At 40.5% G+C, this 25828-nt stretch overlaps 1 protein-coding gene across 5 annotated transcripts in view; it reads left to right on the plus strand.

Annotated features, from left to right (window-relative positions):
• Positions 1–17155: 17155 nt before the first annotated feature.
• LOC117703140 (uncharacterized) overlaps positions 17156–25828 on the plus strand; it is a 135423-nt gene continuing 126750 nt past the window's right edge. For all 5 annotated transcript variants that reach the window (XM_076928856.1, XM_076928857.1, XM_076928859.1 and 2 more), the window contains exons 1-6: positions 17156–17664; positions 18959–19073; positions 19239–19412; positions 22700–22806; positions 24035–24172; positions 25319–25371. In XM_076928856.1, coding sequence (XP_076784971.1) covers positions 17426–17664; positions 18959–19073; positions 19239–19412; positions 22700–22806; positions 24035–24172; positions 25319–25371 — 826 coding nt within the window. In that variant the 5' untranslated portion in view covers positions 17156–17425. The remainder of the gene's footprint in view (positions 17665–18958; positions 19074–19238; positions 19413–22699; positions 22807–24034; positions 24173–25318; positions 25372–25828) is intronic.

Genomic DNA, 25828 nt, shown 5'->3' on the forward strand with positions numbered 1-25828 from the left:
AAGAGGACAGAAGTTGCCATATGTTTGGAAGAAGAGGACTTGGTATTTAATATGTATAGGGGCTTAGTTTGGTGTGATGAAGACATTCTGGACAGGGATGGTGGTGATGGCAAACGGAAAGATGCAAACACACCTGAAGTTACTGCGTTTGGAGAATTGTAAGTGAACATGGTAAATTCTATACTGTGTCTATAACCTGTAAATAAATAAGACATTCTCTCAGGTAGACATTCATTTGGTTTAGGTGGGCTGTCTTAGTTACTTTTCCAATTGCTGTGCTAAAATACCCTGACAAAATCAAGTTAAAGAAAGAAGGGTTTGTTTCCATTCAAGATGACAGTCTACCATGGTGGACAAGTGATGGTGGCTGGAGCTTGGCCAACTGGTTACACGGCATCCACAGTCAAGAAACAGAGCGATGGATGCTTGTGCTCAGCTAGCTTTCCTTTTTCCACAGACTCCAAGCCCAGAGAGTATAGTGACACCTACTTTTACCAATTAATGAAATCAATATAATCCCTTGTTGGCAGGTCCAGAGGCTAGTTCACCCCCTAGAGTTGTGTGCAGAGTCTTGTCTCCCAGTGATTCTAGATCCTATTAAGATGATAACACTAACCATCACATGTGTCCAGGAATCTTCTTTTTAGTAATAGGTCTAGGAGATTAAAGACATAAATTTGGGGACAAAACACCTCTATGTCAATATCTTGGTTCTATTTCCAATGCTGTGAAGAGACATCATGACCAAGGCTACTCATATAAAGGACAACATTTAATTTGGGCTGGCTTATAGTCTTTGAGGTTCAGTTCATTATCACCATGGGAGGCAGCATCCAGGCAGGATGCTGGAGGACCTGTGAGAGTTCTACATCTTGATCCTAAGGCAGCAAGGAAAAGACTAACTCTTCCATACTGGGAGGAGCTTGGGTACTAGGAGCCCTCAAAGCCTGCTTACACAGTGATACACTTCCTTTAACAAGACTGTACCTATTCTCATAAGGACACACCTCCTAATAGTGTCAATTCATGTGGGCCAAGCATCCAAACACATGAGTCTATGGGGACCAAACCTATTCAAAACACCACACTCAACTCTAAAGAAAATAACTCTTTTGGAGAAAAATTCTTTTGGAAGTGGATACTGTTGTGCACAATGGGAGGATTTTCCAGGTAACTAGAAGCATCCCCTAACCTGTACATAGCTGTTTAAAACATTTCTCTGACTCATGAAATCCAAGTAGCAGCCTGTATGCAGGGTTTGCTTCCAACATAAAAACAGCCATCTGGAAGTTTCCCTTTCTGCAATTCATTCTCTCTCTCTCCTTCTCTCTCTCCCTCTCTCCCTCTCTCCCCTCTCTCCCCTCTCTCCCTCTCTCCCTCTCTCCCTCTCTCCCTCTCTCCCTCTCTCCCTCTCTCCCTCTCCCCCTCTCTCTCTGTGTTCCAATAACTATTAGAGGAAGAAACAGAGCAGTGTAAACAGAGATGATGGGTTTGTGCGGCTGAAACAGAATGCCCGAATTTATGGCTTGAACTTTGCACAATTATTGACTGGCTGGGAGCCTTCTGCAGTGAGTATTAATTAATACAAATCAGGAAGCAGCTCAGCAGGAGAGAGAATAGGATATGGATGAGGATAATGGGAGCTAGAGACATGGAAACACGATAACAAATGTGAACAAGGATCTGAATTAGGGCCCGAATTATTTAACCATGGAGACTACAGAGTTGATCGTCCCCAGCCTGAACTTGGACATCACATTAATCTACTTTAAAGTATACTTACCATCGGGAAGATTTCCAGGAACTGAAAGGATAAAATGTATTTGACTCTTGCCACTTCAAATGGTAATTTAGGGGGAAGAACTCTCCTATGGTTTGAATCAGAAATGTTCCCACAGGCTCACGTGTTGAACACTTGAAGCCAAGCTGATCATGTTATTTTGGGAGGTGATATAAATTTTAGATGTATCCAGATGGATGAAAGAGGTCACTTTGGGGATTATATCTGGTCCTTAGCCCCTTCACATCCCTCAGTGTAGATTCTGTCCTTTGTAAGGCAAAGGGCATGCTTCTGCAACCATGACTATTTGCTTCATCATGGGGCCAGAAACAACAGAACCATTAAGCACCATTAAATGAAGTTTTGGGAGTCGAAAAACTATATTTGAAAGATAAATATCAAATACTTATCCATCTTAAAAGTATACTTGTATCATAATTGTCAGAGATTTACAAAAGAGTTCCTTGGAATTAATTCTTAATTCTGCCATATTCACAGTTTTCACACTGTGTCTGTCACTTTACCAGATCCTGTGGCAACTGTTTAAGAGTTAACCTTATCTCATGCTTCTTGTAGACTACTAGAGTCAGTAAGATTTGATTGCTTGAAACATCAATGATATATCTGGTTGCTGAGGCACAACTGTTTCCCTGTGTATAAGTGCATTGAGAAAGGAATTAATCAGGTCAACAGAAAAGAGAAGGGAGGTGTACTGATGACCACAGAATACTCATGTTCGCCTAACACTTTGTAATTTACAGAAGTATTTCATAGGCTTTCCTCTCTGTTCCACATCTAATCTGGAGACTTGGTAGTATTCCAAAAATCTGCTTTGAGGAAAGAAATGCTGAACATAACAACACAGTGCACAACAATTGTCCTGAACAGTTTCTTTCATATTTCCCACAATTTATTATTTCCCACAATTGCTAACAATTTATTTAAATTCCCTTATTTATCCCGCAAATGTGCATTGAGTATCGATGCTAGAGAGACATCGGTAAGAGAAAACATGTTTATATTCTCGTGGCTCATACAGTCTATGAAAGGTAAATGTTCTTAATTAAATAATAAATCAATCTAAATTTAGAAGTGTGATCAGTGCCCTCAAGGCAAAGTACATAGCTTTATGAAAGAGATATTTGGGCTAGTCGTTGAGGAAGTGACCAGTGAATTGAAAATAGGTACTGGGCAAGATTCAAGCATCCTCCTTGGGCCATCCTTGTTACTTAGTTTCTTTGGGTTTGTGGATTGTAGCATAGATATCCCGTACTTTATGGCTAATGTCTACTTGTAAGTGAGTGCACACCATGTGTGTCTTTCTGGATCTGGGTTACCTCACTCTGGATGATATTTTCTAGTTCCATCTATTTACCTGCAAATTTCATGATGTCTTTGTTTTTAGTAGCTGAATAGTATTTCATTGTATAAATGTACCACGTTTTTCTTTATCCATTCTTCAGTTGAGGGATACCTAGTTTGGTTCCAGTTTATGGCTATTACGAATAAAGCTGCTTATGAACATAGATAAGCAAGTGTTCTTGTGCTTAAATCTCATTCAGAAGGGAAATAATCCATCCGAGGTAGGTGGAGGGAGAAAACTGGGTGGGAGAGGGGATGAGGAGGGGGATGGGACTGTGGTCAGGTGTGAAGAGTTGGGCAGGAGAGAACTGGGAGAGAGAGTGGAAATCCACTGGGGGGTGGATCTCTTGGACTAATTGAAGACTTGAGACTGGAAGGTCTCCAGGGAGTCTATGGGGGTGAGCCTAGTTTAGACTCCTATCGACTGGGGATATAGAGACTGAAGTGACCACCTCCTATCTTCTATAGCTAGGTGGGACTTCCAGTGTAGGGAGGAGGACATCAACCCACTTACAAAAAATTTTTCCCTGCCTACTAGATGTGCAAGGATAAAGACGGAGTAGAGATTGAGGGAATGGCCAACCAGTGACTGGCCCAACTTGAAACCCATCCCATGGGAGAAAGCCAGCCTCTAACACTATTAATGATAGTCTGTTATGATTGCAGACAGGAGCCTAGAATAACTGTCTCCTGAGAGGCTTCATCCAATAGTGGATGGAAACAGAGACTCACAGCCAAACATCAGGTGGAGCTCTGGGAGTCTTGTGGAAGAGTGGATGATAGAATTGAACAAGCTGGAGAGGTCAAGGACACCACAAGAACACCTATAGAGTCAACTAACCTGGACCCATGGGGGTTCACAGGGACTGAACCACCAATCAAAGAGCATGCAGGGGCTGGACCTAAGCCCCCTATACATTTGTACAAGACATGCAGCTTGGTCTTGATGTAGGTGTCCTAACAATTAGAGAAGGAGCTGTCTCTGACTCTGTTGCCTGCCACTGGATACCCTTCCCCTAGCTGGACTGCCTTATAGGGCCTCAGTTGGAGAGGTTGCCCTTAGTACTGCTGGGACTTGATGTTCCAGGATAGAGTGGTACCCAAAGGGATCTTTTTCTATGAGGCATATGAGAGTGAGACTGGGTGGGGCAGAGGGAGGGGGAGCTGTGATCAGGATGTAAAGTAAATAAGTAAGTAAATTAATGGGAAAAAGGGGGGAAAGGGCACTGGCCAAAGTAATGGGTGGTGGGAAGAAATGGAAAGGGGAGGGCCCTGAGAAAGAATGGGTTGCTTTTAAGAACTGGAGGAAGGCTGGTGTGTCTTCAGCACTGGGCCAATGGGATGGGTCTGCTGTTTATATTAATCCCACCTTCCAGATGAAGGAAAGGAAGAGCAGAAACATGCTAAGACAGCCAGGCGAAGCCCAACCACGAGCACAGTCATTTTCTTTCCCTTGCTAGAGACCTTGATGTTTTCTACAGTTCAGTTTTTGCATTGTATTTAATGAGCATGAACGTGTAGTGCCAGACACTACTGCAAGGATGCAGTTGTACGAAGAGATCTCCAAGTGAGAAAACTCCAAGAAGCCAAGACAATGGTCTTGTGACCTCAGTTTTGTTAAAAACACAGAATTGTTCTTGGATTATCTTTTGTGTCTGTCCCAGGTGGGTGGATAGGAATCAGTTCACTTTAGATTATTCATTGCAAATGGCTATTGTTATTTGTTTATTTACCTCTATGGAAAAGCATTTTTTTTTTTTTTGCCTAATGTGGCTTGCCCTTGTGATTATACACTTTACCTATGTGATTTCTATTAACCCCCAGAATATGAACTGCCTAATGCTCTGAATAAAGTTGGCTATTGCATTAAAACTTTATTCTACCTCATTTATTTCTCCATTCTCCCAGGCCCCACTGGCTCTAGGGCAGTAAACAGGGTAGCATGGCTCAGGACGAATAAAATACATCTAGACAAGAAGCTAATTATGTGTCAGATAAAGCAGGGAGGAGAACAGACAGGAATGAGCTAGGATCATACAATCAGGGAGCTGAGCTCCTGTAGAAGGCTCAGGGAAGGGGTGACCCAAACTGACAAAACCAAAGATGATGAGGGTGGGATTGTAGTTTCAGGATCCTGGGTTTGAAATGCATATGGATTTGGCAGTTACTCAGTCTCCTAATAGAGGAAGAGAATCCGGGACACCTTCTTTTCTAGTCATCGGTACTAGGATCCATGTATATCATAAAACAATTTCACATGTGTTCTCTCAAAATAGCAGATGTGAATGGACTCACTGTCTCCTTACAGTGGTAGTACATCTGAATCTGTGGCCAAATATAGGGCTCAACAAAGTGGAACCAAACCCCCAAGATTCTTTGCTTCCATTTCCAGAAATTACTACAGGACAAGGAAAGACTACACTCAATGAGACACAATATTTTATACATAAAAGATACACAAGTGTTAGCTTTTTTCAAAGAATGGCAAAGCTCAGAGGATTAATATGTTTGGAAATCAATTTGAGGTTCTTATTCTGTTAAAGTGTTCAACAGACAGATGTGAATGGTTCAAAGATGTCTTTCTCTTTGCCATGCTGGATGGTTTCATCTGCCTCAGTTTTTTGCTGCCTTTTATTACAACCTAAGGTCCAAGGTTCTCTTAGGATTTCTGCAACTCCTTAAAGGGACATAATATAATTTTTGTTCTCATCCCCAATATATTTTGCCTGTAGTCTTTGAAGAATGTTGAGCCCTTTCACTGGGGTCCACGAGCCTACTAGTGGCTACAGTGTAACCTGGAAGAAGCTACAAAGCAACAGAAGATGCTCAGCAAGTCTCCAGTGCTCATCTTTGCAGCTACCAGTGTGCTAGTTCCCAGATAACAGTATCTCTTCTTATATACCCCACTTCTATATACTACGTAACATTGCAACAGGTGATATTTACATAATTAGCTTAGTTCCTTAATAGTATATGCTTTTACCTTTATCTTTGACAAAGCACAGAAGTTAGAAAAGACTGTGGATTTAATTGGACCAATTAACTCAAAATTGTCACATACAGTTATTTTTTTTAAAAAATAGATGTAAGAGAGCCTACTTTGTATGATAGATGAAATAAGAAGTGTTGGCCTGTGTACTAAGTCCACACTGAACGTATTAAGTACTTGAAGAACAAAATCAAACACAAAACGCAGCAATCATAACACAAAGCTCTGGGTAATAGGAGTTGGAATGGAAAACATGAGAGGAAAAAAACCCCTCATGTTCCTAATTCAGAATCCTCTGCATGATATACACTTAAGTATGTGCAGATGGCACCTGAATTGGGAAATGGCAACATTCAACTTCAAAATGAAATAAAGCAAGACCATTTCCACCAACCAAGAAACACTTACTACAGTGACTTCACTAAAGTCAATGTGACCCTTAGATGGGAAAGATCTAGTCAATATACAGTGATCCTCTTATCTTTGGGGTTGCATTTGGAGCTACCCCTTTATTGCATAACTGAAATGGGTGTGTTCACTTTATGTATCTCATATTTTCCACAAACGAAAATACCCATGAGAAAGTTCAATTCTCTGAGTCACCCAGACTCACAACATCTAACAATAATTTTCATTTAAATACTTGATGGGTTCTTGTGGCCATCTTATGGTACTTTGGGACTGTTATTGATTCAGCTCAGAATTACCTGAACACAACTATTATGAAATGGTGACTGCCAACTGATAACCACAGCTTACTAAGCCTTATTTGTGATAAGATTTTTTTTCCTATGTGTAAACACTCATGAGAAGATTTAATTTATAAATTAGACAGCAAGAGATGAACTACTGAGCCATCCAACTCACAATAACTAACAAAGTAGAAAATTACAACAATATGCTATAATAAAGTTCTATGATTACCGTCTTTTTAATCTCAAATTTTCCTATTGTATTTCAGTCAACATTTCCCCGTTTCCCCATTAAGCGTGGTGCTGTCATTTTCTACTTAAAGGAAACACTTTGTGGCATCTCTCTGCATATTTGGTTTCCAGCATCATTATTGTATCTTCAGTGACATTTCCGAGTCAACACAGGAGTAGTTAAACATACACAGCACGGTACTGAGATGGGCAATTGATAGTGTAGATGGGTAATATATTGCTAGTTTAACAGGTAGCATCTGCAATGAAGATGTGCAGACAAAGGGGCTTCATGTCCAGATAGGACATTGCAGGACAGAACATGATCTCACTCTACCACTTACAGTGACAAGGTTTAAGATTTTAGAATTTGGTTCTAGAGTTTTCCTCTTCTTATTTTCAGATTGCATTTGACTTTATCTCCCATGGGTAAAGCAAACCACTGTATGTATTTCTGTATATGCAGAAATGTACTTAGGGAGATATGTCAACTTGGAAGGCAGGTGAGGGAAGGCTTTTGTTTTGTACTTTATCTTTCTACAAAACCAAAATCCCAATGCTCATGTCTTAAATGTTATAAACATTAGTTTAGTTATCATCGTAAAGTTAGGTATGCATTTCATCTCGCTAGCTGTACAGGTCGGGTATGGGGAAATTATGCCAAACACTTGGAACTTCTGTCTCTCCCTGTCTTTCTGCATTGCCCGTTGCACAGCAGCCTGTAGAGACGAGACGTGCAAATAGTTTGCAAGGATTCTGAGCAAATTACATCCTTTCTTTTTCTCTTTGCTAGAAATGACAGTCTGAGCGCCTCAGGAAGGGGCTGCTGTGGAGGAATGATTCAGACAGTGTTTAAAAACAGCCCTCAGTTGCACAAATATAAAGCCAGCGCCAGCTCTGACATAACAGCTTCTCTTCCCTACAATTTTCTTCTTGCTCTCACCCCCAGCCTTTATCTACCAGACTCCTTAGTATTTATTTTAACCCAACATTATCTCTACAACATGCCCGGAAATTATTGTGCTGCTTCCGGGTAGGAACAGCCCCCATTCTCAGGTTCCCTCAGTCCTCGAGCTAGCTAACAGCGGGTGTCTGACCATTAGCATCTGGAGACAGACACTTCAGTTGGCCACTCTCTCCTTTCTCAATACAAGATGCCCGCCATATGGAAATTAATTACAGATCCTCAGTGATTCCATAGGATCTTATCCGGGTCCTTTCCATCATGTGGCGTTGTTCCAGTGACAAAACCATTTCCAGCAAAATAATATGTGTGACGGATTTGAGGTGCCTTGGCTTACTGACAAAAATTCCTATCTATTTTTTTAAAGTTTACAGCAAAGTGAACTTTAAATGCATGCCTCTTTTAAAGTGCACAAAATTTTGTTTAATGATCTGTAGAAGGAAGAATACCTTGTGTATACATGTAATTCAAATAAATCAAATCAAATTTTTCTTGCTTTCAGTCCTGGCTACATTAAGTCACACTAGACTAGACTCTCAGATACTTGGTAACTGCTCAAAGTGTTCCTTGATCGTCTTTTCTCAGTGTAAGGAACAGTGAGTTGTCGCTAGACTCCAACAACTCCAGTAACTGAAATCCATGTCGGCACTGTCTACGCTAGCTGCCCACGGAAGGGATCTGCACAGAGAGCAAGGTCAGGCAGCCTCATGTGGTAAGGATCTGTCTCATCCCCAGCCTCCCATACAGATGCACACAGGTGAGATACCCTGGGCCACATGAAGAACATTCTGGGAGCTTCAGCTTCAGATGCTCTGTGTTCTGTATTTTCACAGTCTCAAACTAAGGAAGAGTTTCTAAAAGAGACACCTGGTCCTGCTGCCATCATCGTGTTCCTCCTCTCTGGAGATGAAGCCCAACAGAGTCAACTACCCTGGACCTTGGAGCTCTCAAAGTCTGAGCCATCAGACAAAGAACATACACGGGCTGGGCCTAGGCCTTCCTGAACATATGTAACAGATGTATAGCCTTTATGTGGGTCCTGAACAACCGGAGCTGGGACCTTCCCAAAAGTTCTTGCCTGTATGTGAGATACGTTCTTCTAGCTGGGCTGCCTTGTCTGGCCTCAGTGGGAAAGGAAGCATCTATCCTCAAAGAGACTTGAAGCAAGAGGGTTGGAGTGGGGGAATACCCAGGGAAGTCCCCACCCACTCAGAGAAGAAGAGGAGGGGGGATGGGAGAAGGATTAATCGTAGGAGGGGGTGATAGGGAGGGGGCAGTGAGCAGGATGTAAAGTGAATACATAAAAAAATAAAATTATAAAAAAAAAAAAAGAAGAAGAAGCTGGGTTTGGGAATATGGATGAGCAGACACTGTGCTCAGAAAAGGGAAGCACATGATTCCTGACCTTTAGATCCAGGTTCCTGGAAATGGACTCTGCCATAATTTAATGCTGCCTGTAAGGCGTCCTCCCGAAGGCTTACCCTGGAAGCCTTATTGCCTTGATAATTATAGTCATTTTTATTTATTGCTCCTTATTTGAGCCTAATTGCTATGAAACACAATAAAATTATGCACACCATTCAACATATCATATTAACTAATGTTTCATTCCATTTAACCAGCTTGTGTTCATTCCCAGTTGCATGTTATTACTTGTGTGGCTCAGTTATGTAAAACTTTAACGGAGAAAAGCCATTCTCAGAAGCCAAGTCAAAGTAGGGAACCCTAGGAGCAACTATAGGAAGCTGACTTTCATTTATCTACATAAAACCATTTGAGTTTTTAAAAATCCTCTTTCCGATTTTTTTTTTTTAATGCCTCTCTGTGGGCCTGGCGGGAGATGCTCTTCCATGGAAGGATTCTGAGCTTATGTGGTCTGATTCCAAATTTTCTCTCAAAAGAATTTGATTAACTTGGCTTAGTTGACTCTGTCTAGTCCAACCAGCTGTGGTAACTTCATGGGAGACATTAACAATAAAAAGCAGGAAGAATTTGTAAGGTGGTAGGGTTGGGTGTCATTGATGAAACTCTTGGAGCCTATCTGCAGAGCAGCAAAAGGAATGCACCTTGTCCTGTAGAGTCACAAAGAGTGACTGCAGGGACCTGGTGTAAATAAAAATTTATCTTTTTATTGCCTCTTTATTTTATTACCTCTTGTGTCATTAACTGACTTGGGTTTGTTTGTTTGTTTGTTTGAGGAGTTTTGATCTTGTGTAATCACAAAATATATACAATACACACAAATATCTATGCAAAATTTTTGGAGACTTTCAGGAAAATATATCAAAGAACTTTCATTTATTTATGTTGTCCCAAACACTTACCAAAGGGTACTTCCACATAAATGCCTGTTTGGACAACGTTTTAAATCTGGCATGTAATATTTCAAGAATCCAGCAGAGGGCAGGACTCTCAAATGTAAATACTTTTTGCCAAGGCTATGGAAGTGGATTAGCAAGCTTACATAGAAGCTGTTGGCTTTCCGAAATAGGTGCTACTGTTAAGAAGTAAAAAGTAAGGAAATACTTTCAAGCCTTAGATGAATTTGTTGTTGTGCAGCCGCAGCCCCCGCCCCCCGTTTCAGTTTTTGCTTTTGCTTCAAAATCTCTATCCACTTCTCCACTTCTTTGCCCCTTTATGACAACCTACACTCAGAAACTAAAGCATTACGAACAAACGATAAAATAATTTAAAAAGAAAAAAAAACAAAAACAACAACAAAAAAACACCCACAAAATCAAAATCTTAGGGAATTCTTTTTTTCTGAGGACGCAAGTGTGACGTCAGTCCAAAGAGACTTCCGTTGCCAAGATGTATGTAGGAAGAAGTAGAGAGTGCTTTAAAGACAGGATGCTGAACATGGACACGCCTTTGGATGTTTTTCTCTGGTTAAAGACATCAATAGCTCCACAAGCAGCCTGTAGTTCTGTGGCTCTGGGGGAGTTACTGGATAGTGTTCTCTTCACTTATGAAAGCCAGATAACCTGCTTTAGAGCGCACCAGGACAGAGAAGACAGCTATATGCATAGTATCTAACGTCAGGCACAGAAATACGCCTTCAATGTGATCATCATAATAAATGCCTTATTCCAGTGATATTACATCCACCCATTATCACATGGATACGAGCCTACACTGCTTTATTATTACCCTTTTCATAATGACCCACTCTTTCTCCCATGACAGGCGGGCAGTCTCTGGGCCATTACTGTAAGGTCTGAACTGTAGGGAGAGGGCATGTTTTCCATGGGGAGCTGATACATCAGAGCAAGTACTGAGGAAAATGGCCAACGTGGGGACTGGTTTGTTGACTCTCTTATGGAAATTAGTTGATGGAGTTGGAGGCTATTGAAACCAGAGTATATTCCATCTGGGGGAAACGATAAGAGTTGTTTTCAAATATGTGAAGAAATAGGATCTAGAGGAGTCTAGACACCAGTCTAATTCTGCAGATCAAGTGGGGTTTGCTTTATCTATTAGCTGCCAAGGTGAGTCTCTGCCCCCACCTCAGCTTATGTCTGTTTCTCATTCAGCAAGGGGGTTCTTGAAGCTAATGTAGTGACAGACTGAGGGTAACAGTTTCTTAAGGGAGCTTATATTCCAGAGTCTAGAAAAGACACAAAAAGGTCTCAGTATGCCTTCCTGAGTCAATGGCACCATTTCCTCTGATTTGTCCTCCCCTCTGAGCAGAATGCTTGCAGGAACCAGGTTTTCTTTAAGAGGTAGCTGTTGGCCTTTCTGCTTGGATGAGAAGGTATTCTGGGTTTCTGAAGCCCAGGAATCACACAGTTTTGAGGTGGGACAGTGTGCCATAGGAAAAACATCCTGAGACAGGGGAGCCCAGGAACCTCATAACTCTGAGAGGAAGCCTCCTTAGCAGAGGTGGTGCAGCTCCCAGGGGAGGATATTCCCAGCTGAGCTTAGGAGCTCAGAAGCCTCATCTCAGCTCCTTCTCTTTGCTTCTTCTCTTCTTCTCTTCATTGCTTCTCGTCTTCTTCTGATGAGTCACACCAGGCAGCAAATCTCATAAAAGAGATGTATTAAAAATTCCAGGGTTCCTATGCTCATAGGAGGTTCCTATGCTCCCAGGAGGGAACAAACAGCAGCAAGAAATTAGACAGCACAGGGCTTGTACAGGGGTTTTGGCAGTGTGTGTGACACGTTCTAGGGTGGAGATTTCCAGGGTGAGGATTGGTGGGATTTCAAGTCCTGAGCTTGGGGGAGCTCAGGGATTGGTGAGCTTTCCTGTTCAAGGATTGGTGGATTTTTGTGGGAAGTTCAGGGATTGGTGAGTTTTTCTATGCAGGGATTGGTGGGTTTTTCTATTCAGGGATTGGTGGCTTTTATTCAGATGTTTTGCCTAAAATTTGCATGCTTTTGGGAGGGTCCTATTGAGTGGCTGGAGATGATCTTTGTGACAGATGACCTTTACAGAGACTGTAAAGATCTTTATGACAGTTAGGTCTGGGGGAGGGGCCAGGCTGCTGGAGCTCCTGGGTGAGGTGGCAGGATTTACAAAGTATACCAAGTTTACAAAGGGGATCCATAGAAGGGAAAGACTTTCCTGTCACTTGAGTGGCTTGAATATTCAAAAGTAGAGGTTTGTGATACTCAGCACCCTGCAGGTCTAACCCACTTCTACCTTGGCCAGAGCATAATAACATAAGCCTTCTATTAGTTTCAGTGTATCTGGTTTTATGTGAAGACCCTTTATCCACTTGGTCTTGAGCTTTGTACAAGGAGATAAGAATGGATTAATTTGCATTCTTCTACATGTTGTCCTCCAGCTGAACCAGCACTATTTGTTGAAAATGCTCTCCTTTTTCCACTGGATGGTTTTAGCTACTTTGTCAAAGATCAAGTGACCATAGGTGTGCGGGTTCATTTCTGGATCTTCAATTCTATTCCATTGATCTTCCTGTCCATCCCTGTACCAATACCATGCAGTTTTTAATCACTACTGCTCTGTAGTACAGTTTGAGGTCAGGGATGGTGATTCCCCCAGAAGTTCTTTTATTGTTGAGAATAGTTCTCTCTATCCTGGGTTTTTTATTATTCCAAATGAATTTGCAAATTGCTCTTTCTATCTCTATGAAGAATTGATTTGGAATTTTGATGGGGATTGCATTGAACCTGTAGATTGCTTTTGGCAAGATGGCCATTTTTACTAAGTTAATCTTGCCAATTCAGTAGCATGGGAGATCTTTCCATCTTCTGAGATCTTCTTTGATTTCTTTCTTCAGAGACCTGAAGTTCTTGTCATACAGATCTTTCACTTGCTTGGTTGGATTCACTCCAAGATATTTTATTTTATTTGTGGCTATTGTGAAGGGTGTCATTTCCCTAATTTCTTTCTCAGCCTGTTTATCCTCTAAGTAGAGGAAGGCTACTGATTTTTTTGAGTTGATTTTATATCCAGCCACTTTGCTAAAGTTGTTTATCAGGTTTAGGAGTTCTCTGGTAGAAGTTTTAGGGTCACTTAAGTATACTATCATATCATCTGCAAATACTGAAATTTTGACTTCTTCCTTTCCTATTTGTATCCCTTTGACTTCCTTTTGTTGTCTAATTGCTCTAGCTAGGACTTTCAGTACGATATTGAATAGGTAGGGATAGAGTGGGCAGCCTTGTCTAGTCCCTGATCTTAGTGGGATTGCTTCAAGTTTTTCTCCGTTTAGTTTGATGTTGGCTACTGGCTTGCTGTATATTGCTTTTACTGTGTTTAGGTATGGGCCTTGGATTTCTGATCTTTCCAAGACTTTTAACATGAAGGGATATTGAATTTTGTCAAATGCTTTCTCAGCATCTAGTGAGATGACCATGTGGTTTTTTTCTTTGAGTTTATTTTTATAATGGATTACATTGATGGATTTCTGAATATTGAAACATCCTTGCATTCCTGGGATAAAGCCTACTTGATCTTGATGGATAATTGTTCTGATGTGTTGTTGGATTCGGTTTTCGAGAATTTTATTGAGTATTTTGGCATCGATATAAGAGAGATTGGTCTGTAGTTCTCTTTCTTTATTAGGTCTTTCTACGGCTTAGGTATGAGCGTAATTGAACTGAACACCAATGGCTTACGCTCTAAGATCAAGAATTGACAAATGGGACCTCATCAAATTGCAAAGCTTCTGTAAGGCAAAGGACACTGTCAATAAGACAAAACAGCAACCAACAGATTGGGAAAATATCTTTACCAATCCTACATTCGATAGACGGCTAATATCCAATATATGCAAAGAACTCAAGAAATTAGACCCCAGACAATCAAAGAACCTTATTAAAAATGGGGTACAGAGTTAAACAAAGAATTATCAACTGAGGAAACTCGAATGGCTAAGAAGCACCTTAAGAAATGCTCAACATCCGTAGTCATCAGGGAAATGCAAATCAAAACAACCCTGAGATATCACCTCACACCAGTCAGAATGGCTAAGATCAAAAACTCAAGTGATAGTGAAAGGCCTAAGACTCCCCAGAAGGGGACTCCGGGGGACCCCACTTGAGTCTCAGGATGGCATGCACCCAAAGGACACATGAGAAACTGTCTTGTTGCAAGCACATGCGGCAGTTTAATGACAGAACGTTCCGGGCCGCCCAACACATCTCATGTAAGAGACAGAGGGAACGACCCCAAGGCTCCAGGTTTTAGAGATTTTATAAGGACGGAGTGGGGAGAAAGGGGGAACCTTCTCACGGGTACACACAATTGGCTGCTTCACATCAGCAGCTGTACAAGTCGAGGGGGCAGAGTGTAGTTCCTGCAGGTGGAAGCTTATCTAAGTTAGCATAGTGTCTAGTCTAGTTAAACTTAAATTGCAATTTCTTGGACCTTGAGAGGACCTCAAGGGGGAGGAAAGGGTTTGGAGGAGCACCAGATGGCCCATTATTCATTTAGACATACTCCGGGGCACATCCCTATTTTCTATTTAAAAGTGTCCTTGCATACCATTTTTTATCTATATGTCCAGCCAAGTCCTTGGGAGGCTCAACAGGCCTTTGTCCTTGGTCTTATAACTCTATATTTTCTGTAACTAATTAACTGAGCCCAAACCTGCTGACAGGCATTTTTAACTATTTAGGTTAGGGAAAAGGAATCACAGGGCCCTGCTAATTTTATTAGTTTGGGCCTATTTCAAAATTTTCTTTCAATAGTAGATGCTGGCAAGGATGTGGAGAAAGAGGAACACTCCTCCATTGTTGGCGGGGTTGCAAGCTGGTACAACCACTCTGGAAATCAGTCTGGTGGTTCCTCAGAAAATCAGACATAGCACTACCTGAGGACCCAGCTATACCGCTCCCGGGCATATACCCAAAAGATGCTCCAACATATAACAAGGACATATGCTCCACTATGTTCATAGCAGCCTTATTTATAATAGCCAGAAGCAGGAAAGAACCCAGATGTCCTTCAACAGAGTAATGAATACAAAAAATGTGGTACATTTACACAATGAAATAGTATTCAGCTATTAAAAATAATGAATTCAAGAAATTCTTAGGTAAATGGATGGAACTAGAAAATATCATCCTGAGTGAGATAACCCAACCACAAAAGAACACACATGGTATTTACTCACTGATAAATAGATATTAGCCCAAAAGCAAGAAACAGCCAAGATTCAATTAACAGACCACATGAAGCTCATGAAGAAGGAAGATCAAGTGTAGATGCCTAGGTCTTACTTAGAAGGAGTAAAAAAAATACCCAAGGGAGCAAATATGGAGACAAAGTGTGGAACAGAAACTGAAGGAGGGGCTATCTGGAGACCATTCCACCTGGGTATCCATCCCATGTGCAGTCACCAAAGATAGACGCTGATGTGAATGTCAGGAAGTGCATGCTGACAGGAGCCTGATATGGTTGTCTCCTTAGAGGTCTCCCCAGAGTCTGACATACCCAGAGGCAGATGCTCACAGATAACCATTAATCTGAGTTAGAGAGAAGACTGAAGGAGCTGAAAGGTTGGTGGCCCCATGAGGAGAACAACAATACCAACCAACCAGAGCTCCCCAGGGTCTAAACCACCAGCCTAGGAGCACATAGGAAGGGACGCATGACTCCAGCTGTATATGTAGTGGAGGATGGCCTTGTTGGGCATAGGTGGGAGAGGAGATCTTTGGTCCCATGAAGGCTGAACACTGAGTGTCGGGGAATTTGAGGGTGGGGAGGTGGGAGTGAGGGGTAGGTGGGGACACACCCTCATTGAAGCAGGAGAAGGGGGGATGGGATAAGGGGTTCCTGGGTAGTGGGGGGGGGGTGGGCTAAGGGGATAAAATTTGAAATGTAAATATAATATCTAATAAAAAAGAAAAAATAAAATAAGTCTTGTCTTACTAAAGCTGGCAACCCCCACATTAAAAATGTAGTTTTTTTTTTTTTTTTTTCTGAAAAGGTTATGATCACATTTAGAAGGAACTTGAGTCTGAGAGGCAGGTTCTCTGCCTTACAGGAAGGTGATTAGAAGGGCTTGTCCCATAGAGATGTAAATATGAGGGAAGAGCAGGCAGGGGGCGGGGCCACAAGATGATGCCACCAAGAAGGTTCTCATTCTGTAAATCTAAGGCTGAAAGAATTTGCAGAAATGTATGACTTGCATCACAACCGGTCTACTTGGGACTAGCTTGTGTTAGTGATGTAAGATTAGCTAGCACAATAACCAATCAAAAGGCTTATCCCTAGGAAGACCAATTCTCCTTCTCTTGGCAGTTAATTGCTTGTAGCTCTTCACTAAAACAGAAAGTTGACAGTAAACAAATCTCTAGCTCGCATTCAAACTCACAGAGGCTAAACAACTCATTACTGAATGATGAATGGGTCACAGAAGAAACCAAGAAAAACATACTTCCTCTAACTAAATTGAAATGAAAACGCAATTCAAGAAAACTTCCTTAACCACCCCTAGAACTACATGGAGAGGTGGTGTGGGCAAGGCCTCATTTGAGGGAATGTAAGTGGCCTCTCAAGCTGGGTTTTTTGTTTGTTTGTTTGTTTGGTTTTTGGTTTTTTGGTTTTGTTTTGTTTTGTTTTGTTTTGACTTATCAGATTCTACACATGCGCAATAAGCACCTCCCTTGCTGGCACACAGGACAGCCCTCTGAGTTGAAGGTGCACCCGCACGTGGCACGAGCCTGGGCACCCGCTTGCCTGGCACGAGCGTTGCTTGGCTACCGCGTTGCCAACTGCTCCTGCAGTTGAGAGCTACGATATCAGCTCGGAGCTTCCCTGCTATGACCTTGTGGAGACTTGACTCTGGGTTTTCTTTGATATCAAAATCTTTAGGAGCTGGCTTATTATAAGCTTCCGTTCTGGGTTTGGGGGCCCTTTTAGCATAGTCTTTTTGGGTTGGGAATGTGGGAGAAGCTTAACAGGAGGGAAGGGGCCTTCGAAACAGACATTTACCATGCATATGCTCTTCCACAAAAAACAAAGGACGCCCCTGGGCTTCTGTGATGGCCTGGATAATATCTTCGTGGGCTTTGGGAGCAAGGATGAGAGAGGTTGTCGACCGCCCAAATACCACGCCAGCTATGCACCTTATTATCCGATCCACAAGGCTGCAAGCATGGGTGACGTAGACGCAGTAAAGAGCTTTATCGAACGGGGAGCTTTTGCCATGGAACAAGCAGACTGGAAGTACAGGTAACGGTGTGGCGGGTGTTGGAGCAGTGAGAGAGTGGGCAAGTACCTTGGAAGGAGGGACAGTAAGTGGGGAGTAGGCTAACTTACTGTCTGAGGTAAGAAAAGAGAATCATCTGTCATTAATCTTCCCATACACATTTGGGAACGGTGTAACACCCAACTGGTCCTCATTAGCAGCGGAACGAATCAAGATCAGTGCTTCACATCCTTGACAGTTCTCCTTTGAGAGCACTTACTGGCCTCTTCAAGGGTTTCAACAAAACTACAGCTTTAGTGTAGCCATTGCAGAAAAGCATAATGATGTGCCATTATGGGGAACTGCATAAGAGAAATTTCTAGAAATGTATCAACTTCCCATCTAAAAGGTTTTTTTTTTTTTTTTTTTTTTTTTTTTTTTTTTTTTTTTTTATGAAAGTTGATACTTTATGTCAGTGTATAGCAGGTATTCACATGGTTGCATTTTCTACTGAGAGAATTTACAAGATTTTAAATGCAAGGACAGTTTTGTGTTCCCGTACTTAGGTATTCGCTTATCTCATCTTCTTTAGTTATGGGCACCATGTTCAATTCACAGCTTTCTATACTTGCAGCCTCCCCCAGCTCCTCGATAGTTTAAACACTCCTAAAGGGTTATCAGTGTCTTCCTCATAAGCCAGGCACGCTCACAACAAGGTTGACGGCGAGTTCTGATTTTCCTACAAGTGTTAGCTCCAGTGACTTCGGTCACATAGTAGGGCTCACTGGTACGTTTGCCAGTTTCCAAATCACTAAACTCATCTTGACTTTTCAGTGTTGTCCTGCCTTCAGGCCACTACTGTTTTCCAACCCGTCCTGGGCACATGCCCAGATTCCCAGTGTTCCCTGACTTCTATGGAGTCAGGTTTCTCTGCTTTGGTACCCTAAGAGGAGCAGGTCCCATGAGAACTGTTCAGCTCATATATGTCCTCCATCATTAGGGCTGTGCCTCTGAGGCTGAGTGCTCCTTGACACACATAGGACATTGTTCAGAAGGCTCATAGCAGAGTGCCTGGACACTGGGTCCGTGCTGCTCAACAGGAAAAAAAATCTATATTCTAATCCACAGAAACGGCTCACATTTGGGGGATGTTACCACCAGTGAAGTTGTCTGCTCTTTGTAATAAGAGGCAATACAGTGTCTTTTTCTCCAGGAGAAAATTAAAATTTAAAATGCGGAGTCATTTCAGTGCTACCTGATGATTCTAATGGCTTGTGTAAGCTTTAAGAAAATGCTTTTGAAGTTCATATTTTAAAAAAGCCCCTTTTGTACTCACAGGTCTGCTCTGCATTTCGCCTGTGTCTATGGCCATCCAGAGGTGGTGACTCTGCTGGTGGAGAGCAGCTGTGAGATTAGTCCAAAGGACGCTAAAGATGCCACACCTCTAATTAAGGTATACTATAGCCATCAGTTTCAGATGATATGAATTCGAAAAACATCATTAGATTAAAAAAAAAAGATGAAGCTATGTTATTTTAAAAGGCAACTAAGTATTGAAGCCCGAGGAACACTGATGTTGAAGTCTTTGACAATCTGTGTGTTGGTATCACACCCACAGGCCTCCCAATGCAGACAAATGGAATGCCTTGATATTCTCCTGAAGCACGGTGCCGACCCAAACATTGTGGACTGTAGCGGTAACACCGCTCTACACTATGCTGTCTACAACGGAGACATCGAAACAGCCACTAAGCTGCTTGAATACAAGGCAAACATTGAAGCAATAAACGAGGTATGCACTGCCCAGCTTTAATTCTAACCTGTAGGAAACAGGCAGATTTTTAATAGCCATGTGTACGGAGAGTCAATTTTCTGTGTTTTCAAAGCTCTAGTCCTTGGGTGAAAATGTTTTGAAATAACTCACTCATTGAAGATGCCACTTTAAATAGTGGTGCTTTGAAAGAAGTATTACATGGTACGGCTTTCTCGAATGTGTTTCTGACAAATATTTGTCAAAACAATGAATTTGCCAAAGCTCCAATTTGCCTGTTTTCAAGTCTTACAAAAGCTTTTTCTTGACGAGTTTAAAATGACAATTGAAGTAAATATTTGCCTTTGATATCAAATTTACCTTGAAGAAGGAAATATTTTATGATAACCGGACACCTGGATGCTCAGACAAGGAATTCCATGTGATCAAGCTTCGAGGGATAAATCGAAAGAAGGAAAGATAGAAGGGGAAGGTGATAAAAAAAACTTTCATGCAAAATTGAGGAAAAGATAATTGAGGGAAAGCATGAAGAAGTCTTGAGGTTTTTTTTTTTTTTTGAAAAATGATTCGCTTTATGTATATTTATTCTGTGCTCTACAGCTTGGTGATAATAATTCCTAATTAGAGAACATTACTAATTTACGAGCATGCTTAGAGAGAACTTTAGTAGTACTCTGAAGAAATCAGACTGTCATTGAATCAGTGGCAATTACACACAAAATAAAAAATAAGAGATTCTCCATGAAATGACTTTTGTCTGATAGAAATTGGCACTTGGGTAAGAGCCTGAATTCTGCTCTCAAATCTACAATGCTTTGATGGGATGTGGGGGAGTTTTTGACTGCATTTTTCGCATAATCAAGTTATATTTTGAATCCTCTATTGCTGCTTCTGCCTCTACTTTGCCAATGAAATGGAGTTTTCAGCAAAGATGGTGTTTGTCTGTTTCTCTCTTTGGGCCAAATCCTGAAATAATAAAGAGAACTGGTCTACCTGTGAGAGACAAGGTGGAAATGATGCTTGTCTGCTTCTCCACACAAAAGGAAGAACTAAGATTGGGCAGCACAATGATTGGGAGAGCATCTTCAAGACACACAAGTGTCTAGACTACACCTGTAGTGTCCGAGTTAGCACAAGTATTTAAATGTTTCCTTCGGGTTCTTCAGGTTCTAGAAAAGAATTTTAGTCTTTTTTTCCCCACACAAAATACAAACCATACCCACAATAAAGATAGTTTTAAGGTGGAGTCCATAGATTAAATAGTGTCCTTCAGGGACTGAATCCACAGTTAAATTCCAGGAGAACCTTATTTGATCCCTTTTTTAAATTAAAAATAAATTGTGGGTAGGTGTTTTGCCTACATGTATGTAAGTGTACAACATGCATGCAGTACCCACACAGGCCAGAAGAAGGTGTCAGATCTCCCTGAAACAAATTATAGATGACTGGGCTGTGGGTGTGCATGTGGGTGCTGGGACTGGGACACAGGTCCTTTAGAAGAGCAGACAGTGCTCTTAACTGCTGAGCCATTTCTCTATCCCCTGGATGATTCAGTTTTGTTTTGTTTTGTTTTGTTTGTTTTTAGACAGGGCTTCTCTGTGTAAAATCCCTGGCTGTCCTAGACCCACTTTGTAGATTAGGCTGGCCTTGAACTCATTCCTCCTGTCTCTGCCTTCAGAGTGCTGAGGCTGAAGCCCTGCACCACCACACCCAGCTCAAGGAGATTCTTAAAGAAATGTGGCTTTCAAGCTGCTCTCAAGTGATCAAGTCTAGAATGCTTTGAGCTCATTTTATCATCTGTTGCCTGTGAGGTAGGTGTCCCTAGTGTCTGAGGCCCATAAGTGCTCCAGTTTGCTACAACCCCCTTCATGTTACCAGACATCTACTTAGCTTCAGTGTGTGTTTGCAACAATTTGACGGTGTCTTGTGATAAAGATTTTTAAACTTCTAAAACAATTTAAAAGATATGGTAATTTTCTCCTCTTATTCTCTCAGAAATGGGATTGAACTTGAAGTGTTCAAAGTTGCCACTTAAAACTTTTTCTTTATCTCTGTCTTAAACATATGCATATTGAAATGCCCTCATGTATTTTAAGGTTAACTGTAGTTAACTCTAAAAGGTTTTGACAACTGCAAACAAAATTGCACCTTTCTTAGTCATAAAAGTAATATGTATAGATCAATGTTAGAATTATTATTGTTAAAACCATTGCCATTTTACTCATAGCTTATCTTATGGTTTGCTTAAAAACAGCTTAAAGTAGTAATTAAAATGAAACCAGAATAAAAATAGATTAAAAATAGCATAGGCACGGTCATGGTGTCATAGATCCTAGAATCATAACACTTAGGGGACTGATGGATCCCATGATCCCAAGATGCTAGGCTGGGCTACACAGTGAAATTCTGTCTCCAAAACAAAACAAAACCTCAAAACAAAAACAAAAAAACAAAACAAAAACAAACTAACCAAACCAAAACAAAAGCCAACTGCAATAAAGCCCAAAAGTAGTTGTGCTTCACAGTTAAAAGATAGGTCATCATCATCACCATCACCACCACCACCACCACCATCATCATCATCATCCTCACCATAAGAATCTTTTGATGCCCGTTCATTTAAGTGAGAGCCCACTTTCCTAGGTGACAGATGGACAGGGATTGGGAGTCTGATGACCCCACAAATAAAAGGAAATTAACAAGTTTCCTCTGTAACTGCAGGAAACCTCTACTCCTTCTCAAAGCTCTCAAACTGTCCGTTAAATGCTAACGTATGCCGTAAAAGGCAGTTAAAGTCAGAAATGCAAAATAAGATAATTTTTTTCTGTACTTCAGTTTTGTCACGTGCTCAGACAGGTGGTAATGCAATCGTTGCATTGGGGCACCTGGAAAAGAGATCGTTTCTCCATAACTTAGGTGGAAATACAATCCAGACAGAGGAGTTTAGCGTCTTTGCCAGCAACAATAAAGGTTTGGGTTTCGTGACTTTCGTTTTGGATTGTTGAAATAAAGACACAGAATCAAGACGCTTTTGCTAAGATGGCAGCTATCACGTGACCACAACATACCATGATGCATGTTTTGACAGAAGCAAAAATCTGTGGCAGTAGGAAGGGTTTGCCATGGATTTGGGGGGTGAATCTGTTATCACCCTGGGTGGGAGAAGTTCATGGAAAAGGATGGGCATGCGTGGGAGTCAGCGAGCTGCAGAAGGAACCACCAGCCATTTCCGGTCAGCGTTTATGATTTTGTGCTCAAGGATTTATTAACTTTCAGTTCATGACTGATTTTTTTTTTTATTTGAACAGAACAAGATCACACCGCTTTTGCTTGCTCTGAAGCAAAACAAGGAGAAGATGGCAGAGTTCTTAATCAACAACGGAGCAAATGCAAAGACATGTGATTTCCTAGGAAGGTATAAAAAAAAAAATTCTTGTACTTTAATAAAGTTAGTGGGTTTGACGATGTAAATATCATTCAAGACATGATGTTAAATTAATAGGAAGAAGTTACCTTTTACTTACTGCAATAACTTTAATCTAGACCATCCGTTTGGTACAAAAATACTTACTCAGCATGAACAACACAAAATAACATATAAAGGTCTATATTTCCTGAAGATATAAAATGATTTTGATTGTTTGCATTGCAACTTATTCATCGGGTAGCTAATTTAGATAAATGGGTTTCATCTTTTATTTGTTCTTAAGAACTTAATCTAAATTTTTTAGCCATAGTGTGGCTTTTAATGTCTTTCTAGTATTTGTCAGCTTTGCTTCATATATGTCTATGCTGTTTTCTTAAAAATAAGAATCTGCTGGATGGCTGCTTGCACCAAGTTTCTTTGCAAACTATTATTGGGGTATCCCAATAATAGTAACTATGAATTTCTATTACCTCATGGTGGTCTACTTTTTTTTTTCATTTACTCCGCTTTATTTTGAAACGTTATTATTTAGCATGGTCAAAAGAATGAAACGCTACATTTGTTGAAGAAGTTTGGATGAGTAAAAATCATAGCTGGGTGATAACGAAGAAACCTCAACATTCATGCAAGACTGAGCTTCATTCCAGCTTTCACACTTTCCAGTTGTGTGACCTTAGAAACTTTGCACATTGCTAGATTTACTTCCTGATTCAAAATCAGGGTTATGCCAGTGCCTATTATATATTATGCCCTATTTACTTCCAGTATATGATCATCTTCTACAAACCTTGCTGCTACTATTTTTATTAAAGTGATTTATTTTGTAATTATATTATTATGTTGATCATGCAAATAAGCTTTTCTCTTTGGATCTTCAGTTAAAAATGAATTATAACATACCAGACTAAGGAAGAAATGACTAATTCTTTACTTAAATATTCACCTACTTTAATAAATAGTTTCGGTATTTGGGAAAGGGCATTGAACAATAAATTCTACTCTGCAATACCTAAGTGGGAGAATGAGTTTTCTATTTATTTTCCCCTATTAGTCCTGGAGATACTTCACAGAAGGAATATCTGCACTCCCAAGATGCTAGTGTCTGTTAGTCAATGGTCAATTCTGTATATGTTAGCAATACTAGTAAAACATATGAAGAGAGAGGCTTAGCAATCTTACTGAAGTATCCAACAAGTCTCCCTCTCTGCACTTTTAGAAGCAGCCTTATGTATGCTGTAAGATGTGGGTCTGAACTTATCATCAAGCTGCTTCTTCAAAGAGATATCGATACCTTTAAGCAAGATGTTTTTGGATGGACAGCTAAGCGTTACGCTGTTGAGAGCAAAAGCAAAGTGTAAGTCTTTCCATTTACTTGTTAATTAACACGAAATGGAGATGCAACTCGATTACAAATACCACATCTTATCTATTCAGTTTAGGTTGTTTGGGAATGGCAGTGACATAGTCTGCCCCATCATTCAGAAACTAATCAAAGTTGTAGATGAATTAGAAGTAGTAATAGAGCCAGGCGGTGGTGGCACAGGCCTTTAATCCCTGCACTTGGGAGGCAGAGGCAGGCGGATTTCTGAGTTCGAGGCCAGCTTGGTCTACAGAGTGAGTTCCAGGACAGCCAGGGCTACACAGAGAAACCCTGTCTCGAAAAACAAAAAAACAAAAAAACAAAACAAACAAAAAAAAGAAGTAGTAATAGATGCAAGATTCTTTGTCTCAGAGTTTTTATTTTGGCTATGTGTGTGTAGTGAAGAGGGGGTGGATGCTGACAATTTAACCTGGGACTTCACATGACTTAGACAAGTATTTTGTCCAAGGATTATATTGCCATCTTTTTGGTTAGGACTTTTTAAACTCTGTAGGTGAAGAAAGTTTGGAAAACTCCAGTCTTGAGAGCATGTAATGATACTCACTATGTGACAAAGAATAGCTAATAACAAAAGCAGTCCTTAATATTTTTTGGTAACTTCAACATAAGAATATCAGATTTTCCAAGGAAATACATATGGAGTGTTGAGAGTTTAAAACAGTTCATTCATAAGACACAAAGAACCTTGTGGCTTTTCTATTTGTCATACATACTTAGCTTATTAAATCATACCAGCCTGGTGTATAAAAGCAGTAAAGTCATCATTTTTAAGAAGAGACATCAAACCTAAGAGAAATAACATGTCCAAAAACAAGCAATTATTGGCTATGAATGTAGGATTTCCTGAGTTCAGGACACATTTCCGTTATGCTGAGAAAACTTAGTTCATGTATGGAGTTGACTTCCTTTTGATTCATGACCCTTATACTCTATATCTTCCTTGGTCAGTTATAAGCTTAATACAATACAGAATCCACATGTTTGTAGCATATGTTTAAAAGTTCTGGAACTGTCATGGACAGTGCCTGAAATACTCCTTCAAGTGTAAAGTCATAGGCAAGTGATTTCATGTCAACACGGAATAGTAAATTGATTAACCATTCTCTGGGTACATTACAGTAGGAAGCTACTTATCGACTACGATGAAGAGAAACCGAGACAAAGATGTTCAGGTAAGACTTCTGACTGAACTTTCCCAACTGGAAAAAAGAGGGAACAAAGTTTGAAACTAAATATAAATTGAATTGTTTTTCCCCTAACTTGTTTTCTAAGGTCCTAGGGATAAGAATTTTTAAAAAAGAATTTATTTTATTTTAAATAAAATATTTAAATAAATATTTTAAAAAATTATTTATTTTATGTATATTAGTACACTGTAGCTGTCTTCAGACACACCAGAAGTGGGCATAAGATCCCATTACAGATGGTTGTGAGCCACCATGTGCTTGCTGGGAATTGAACTCAGGACCTCTGGAAAAGCACTTAGTACTCTTAACCGCAGAGCCATCTCTCCAGCCTGAGATAAGAATCTTTTTAAAAAAATAAATTATATAAAATTTTAATCCAGAAATCTTATCTAAAATTGTTTTTATTTTTCTTTTGAAATTTGTACATGGTTATATAGAAAGA

This window comes from Arvicanthis niloticus, chromosome 2 (assembly GCF_011762505.2).
Source record: "Arvicanthis niloticus isolate mArvNil1 chromosome 2, mArvNil1.pat.X, whole genome shotgun sequence".
In the NCBI taxonomy this organism is placed as follows: domain Eukaryota; kingdom Metazoa; phylum Chordata; class Mammalia; order Rodentia; family Muridae; genus Arvicanthis; species Arvicanthis niloticus.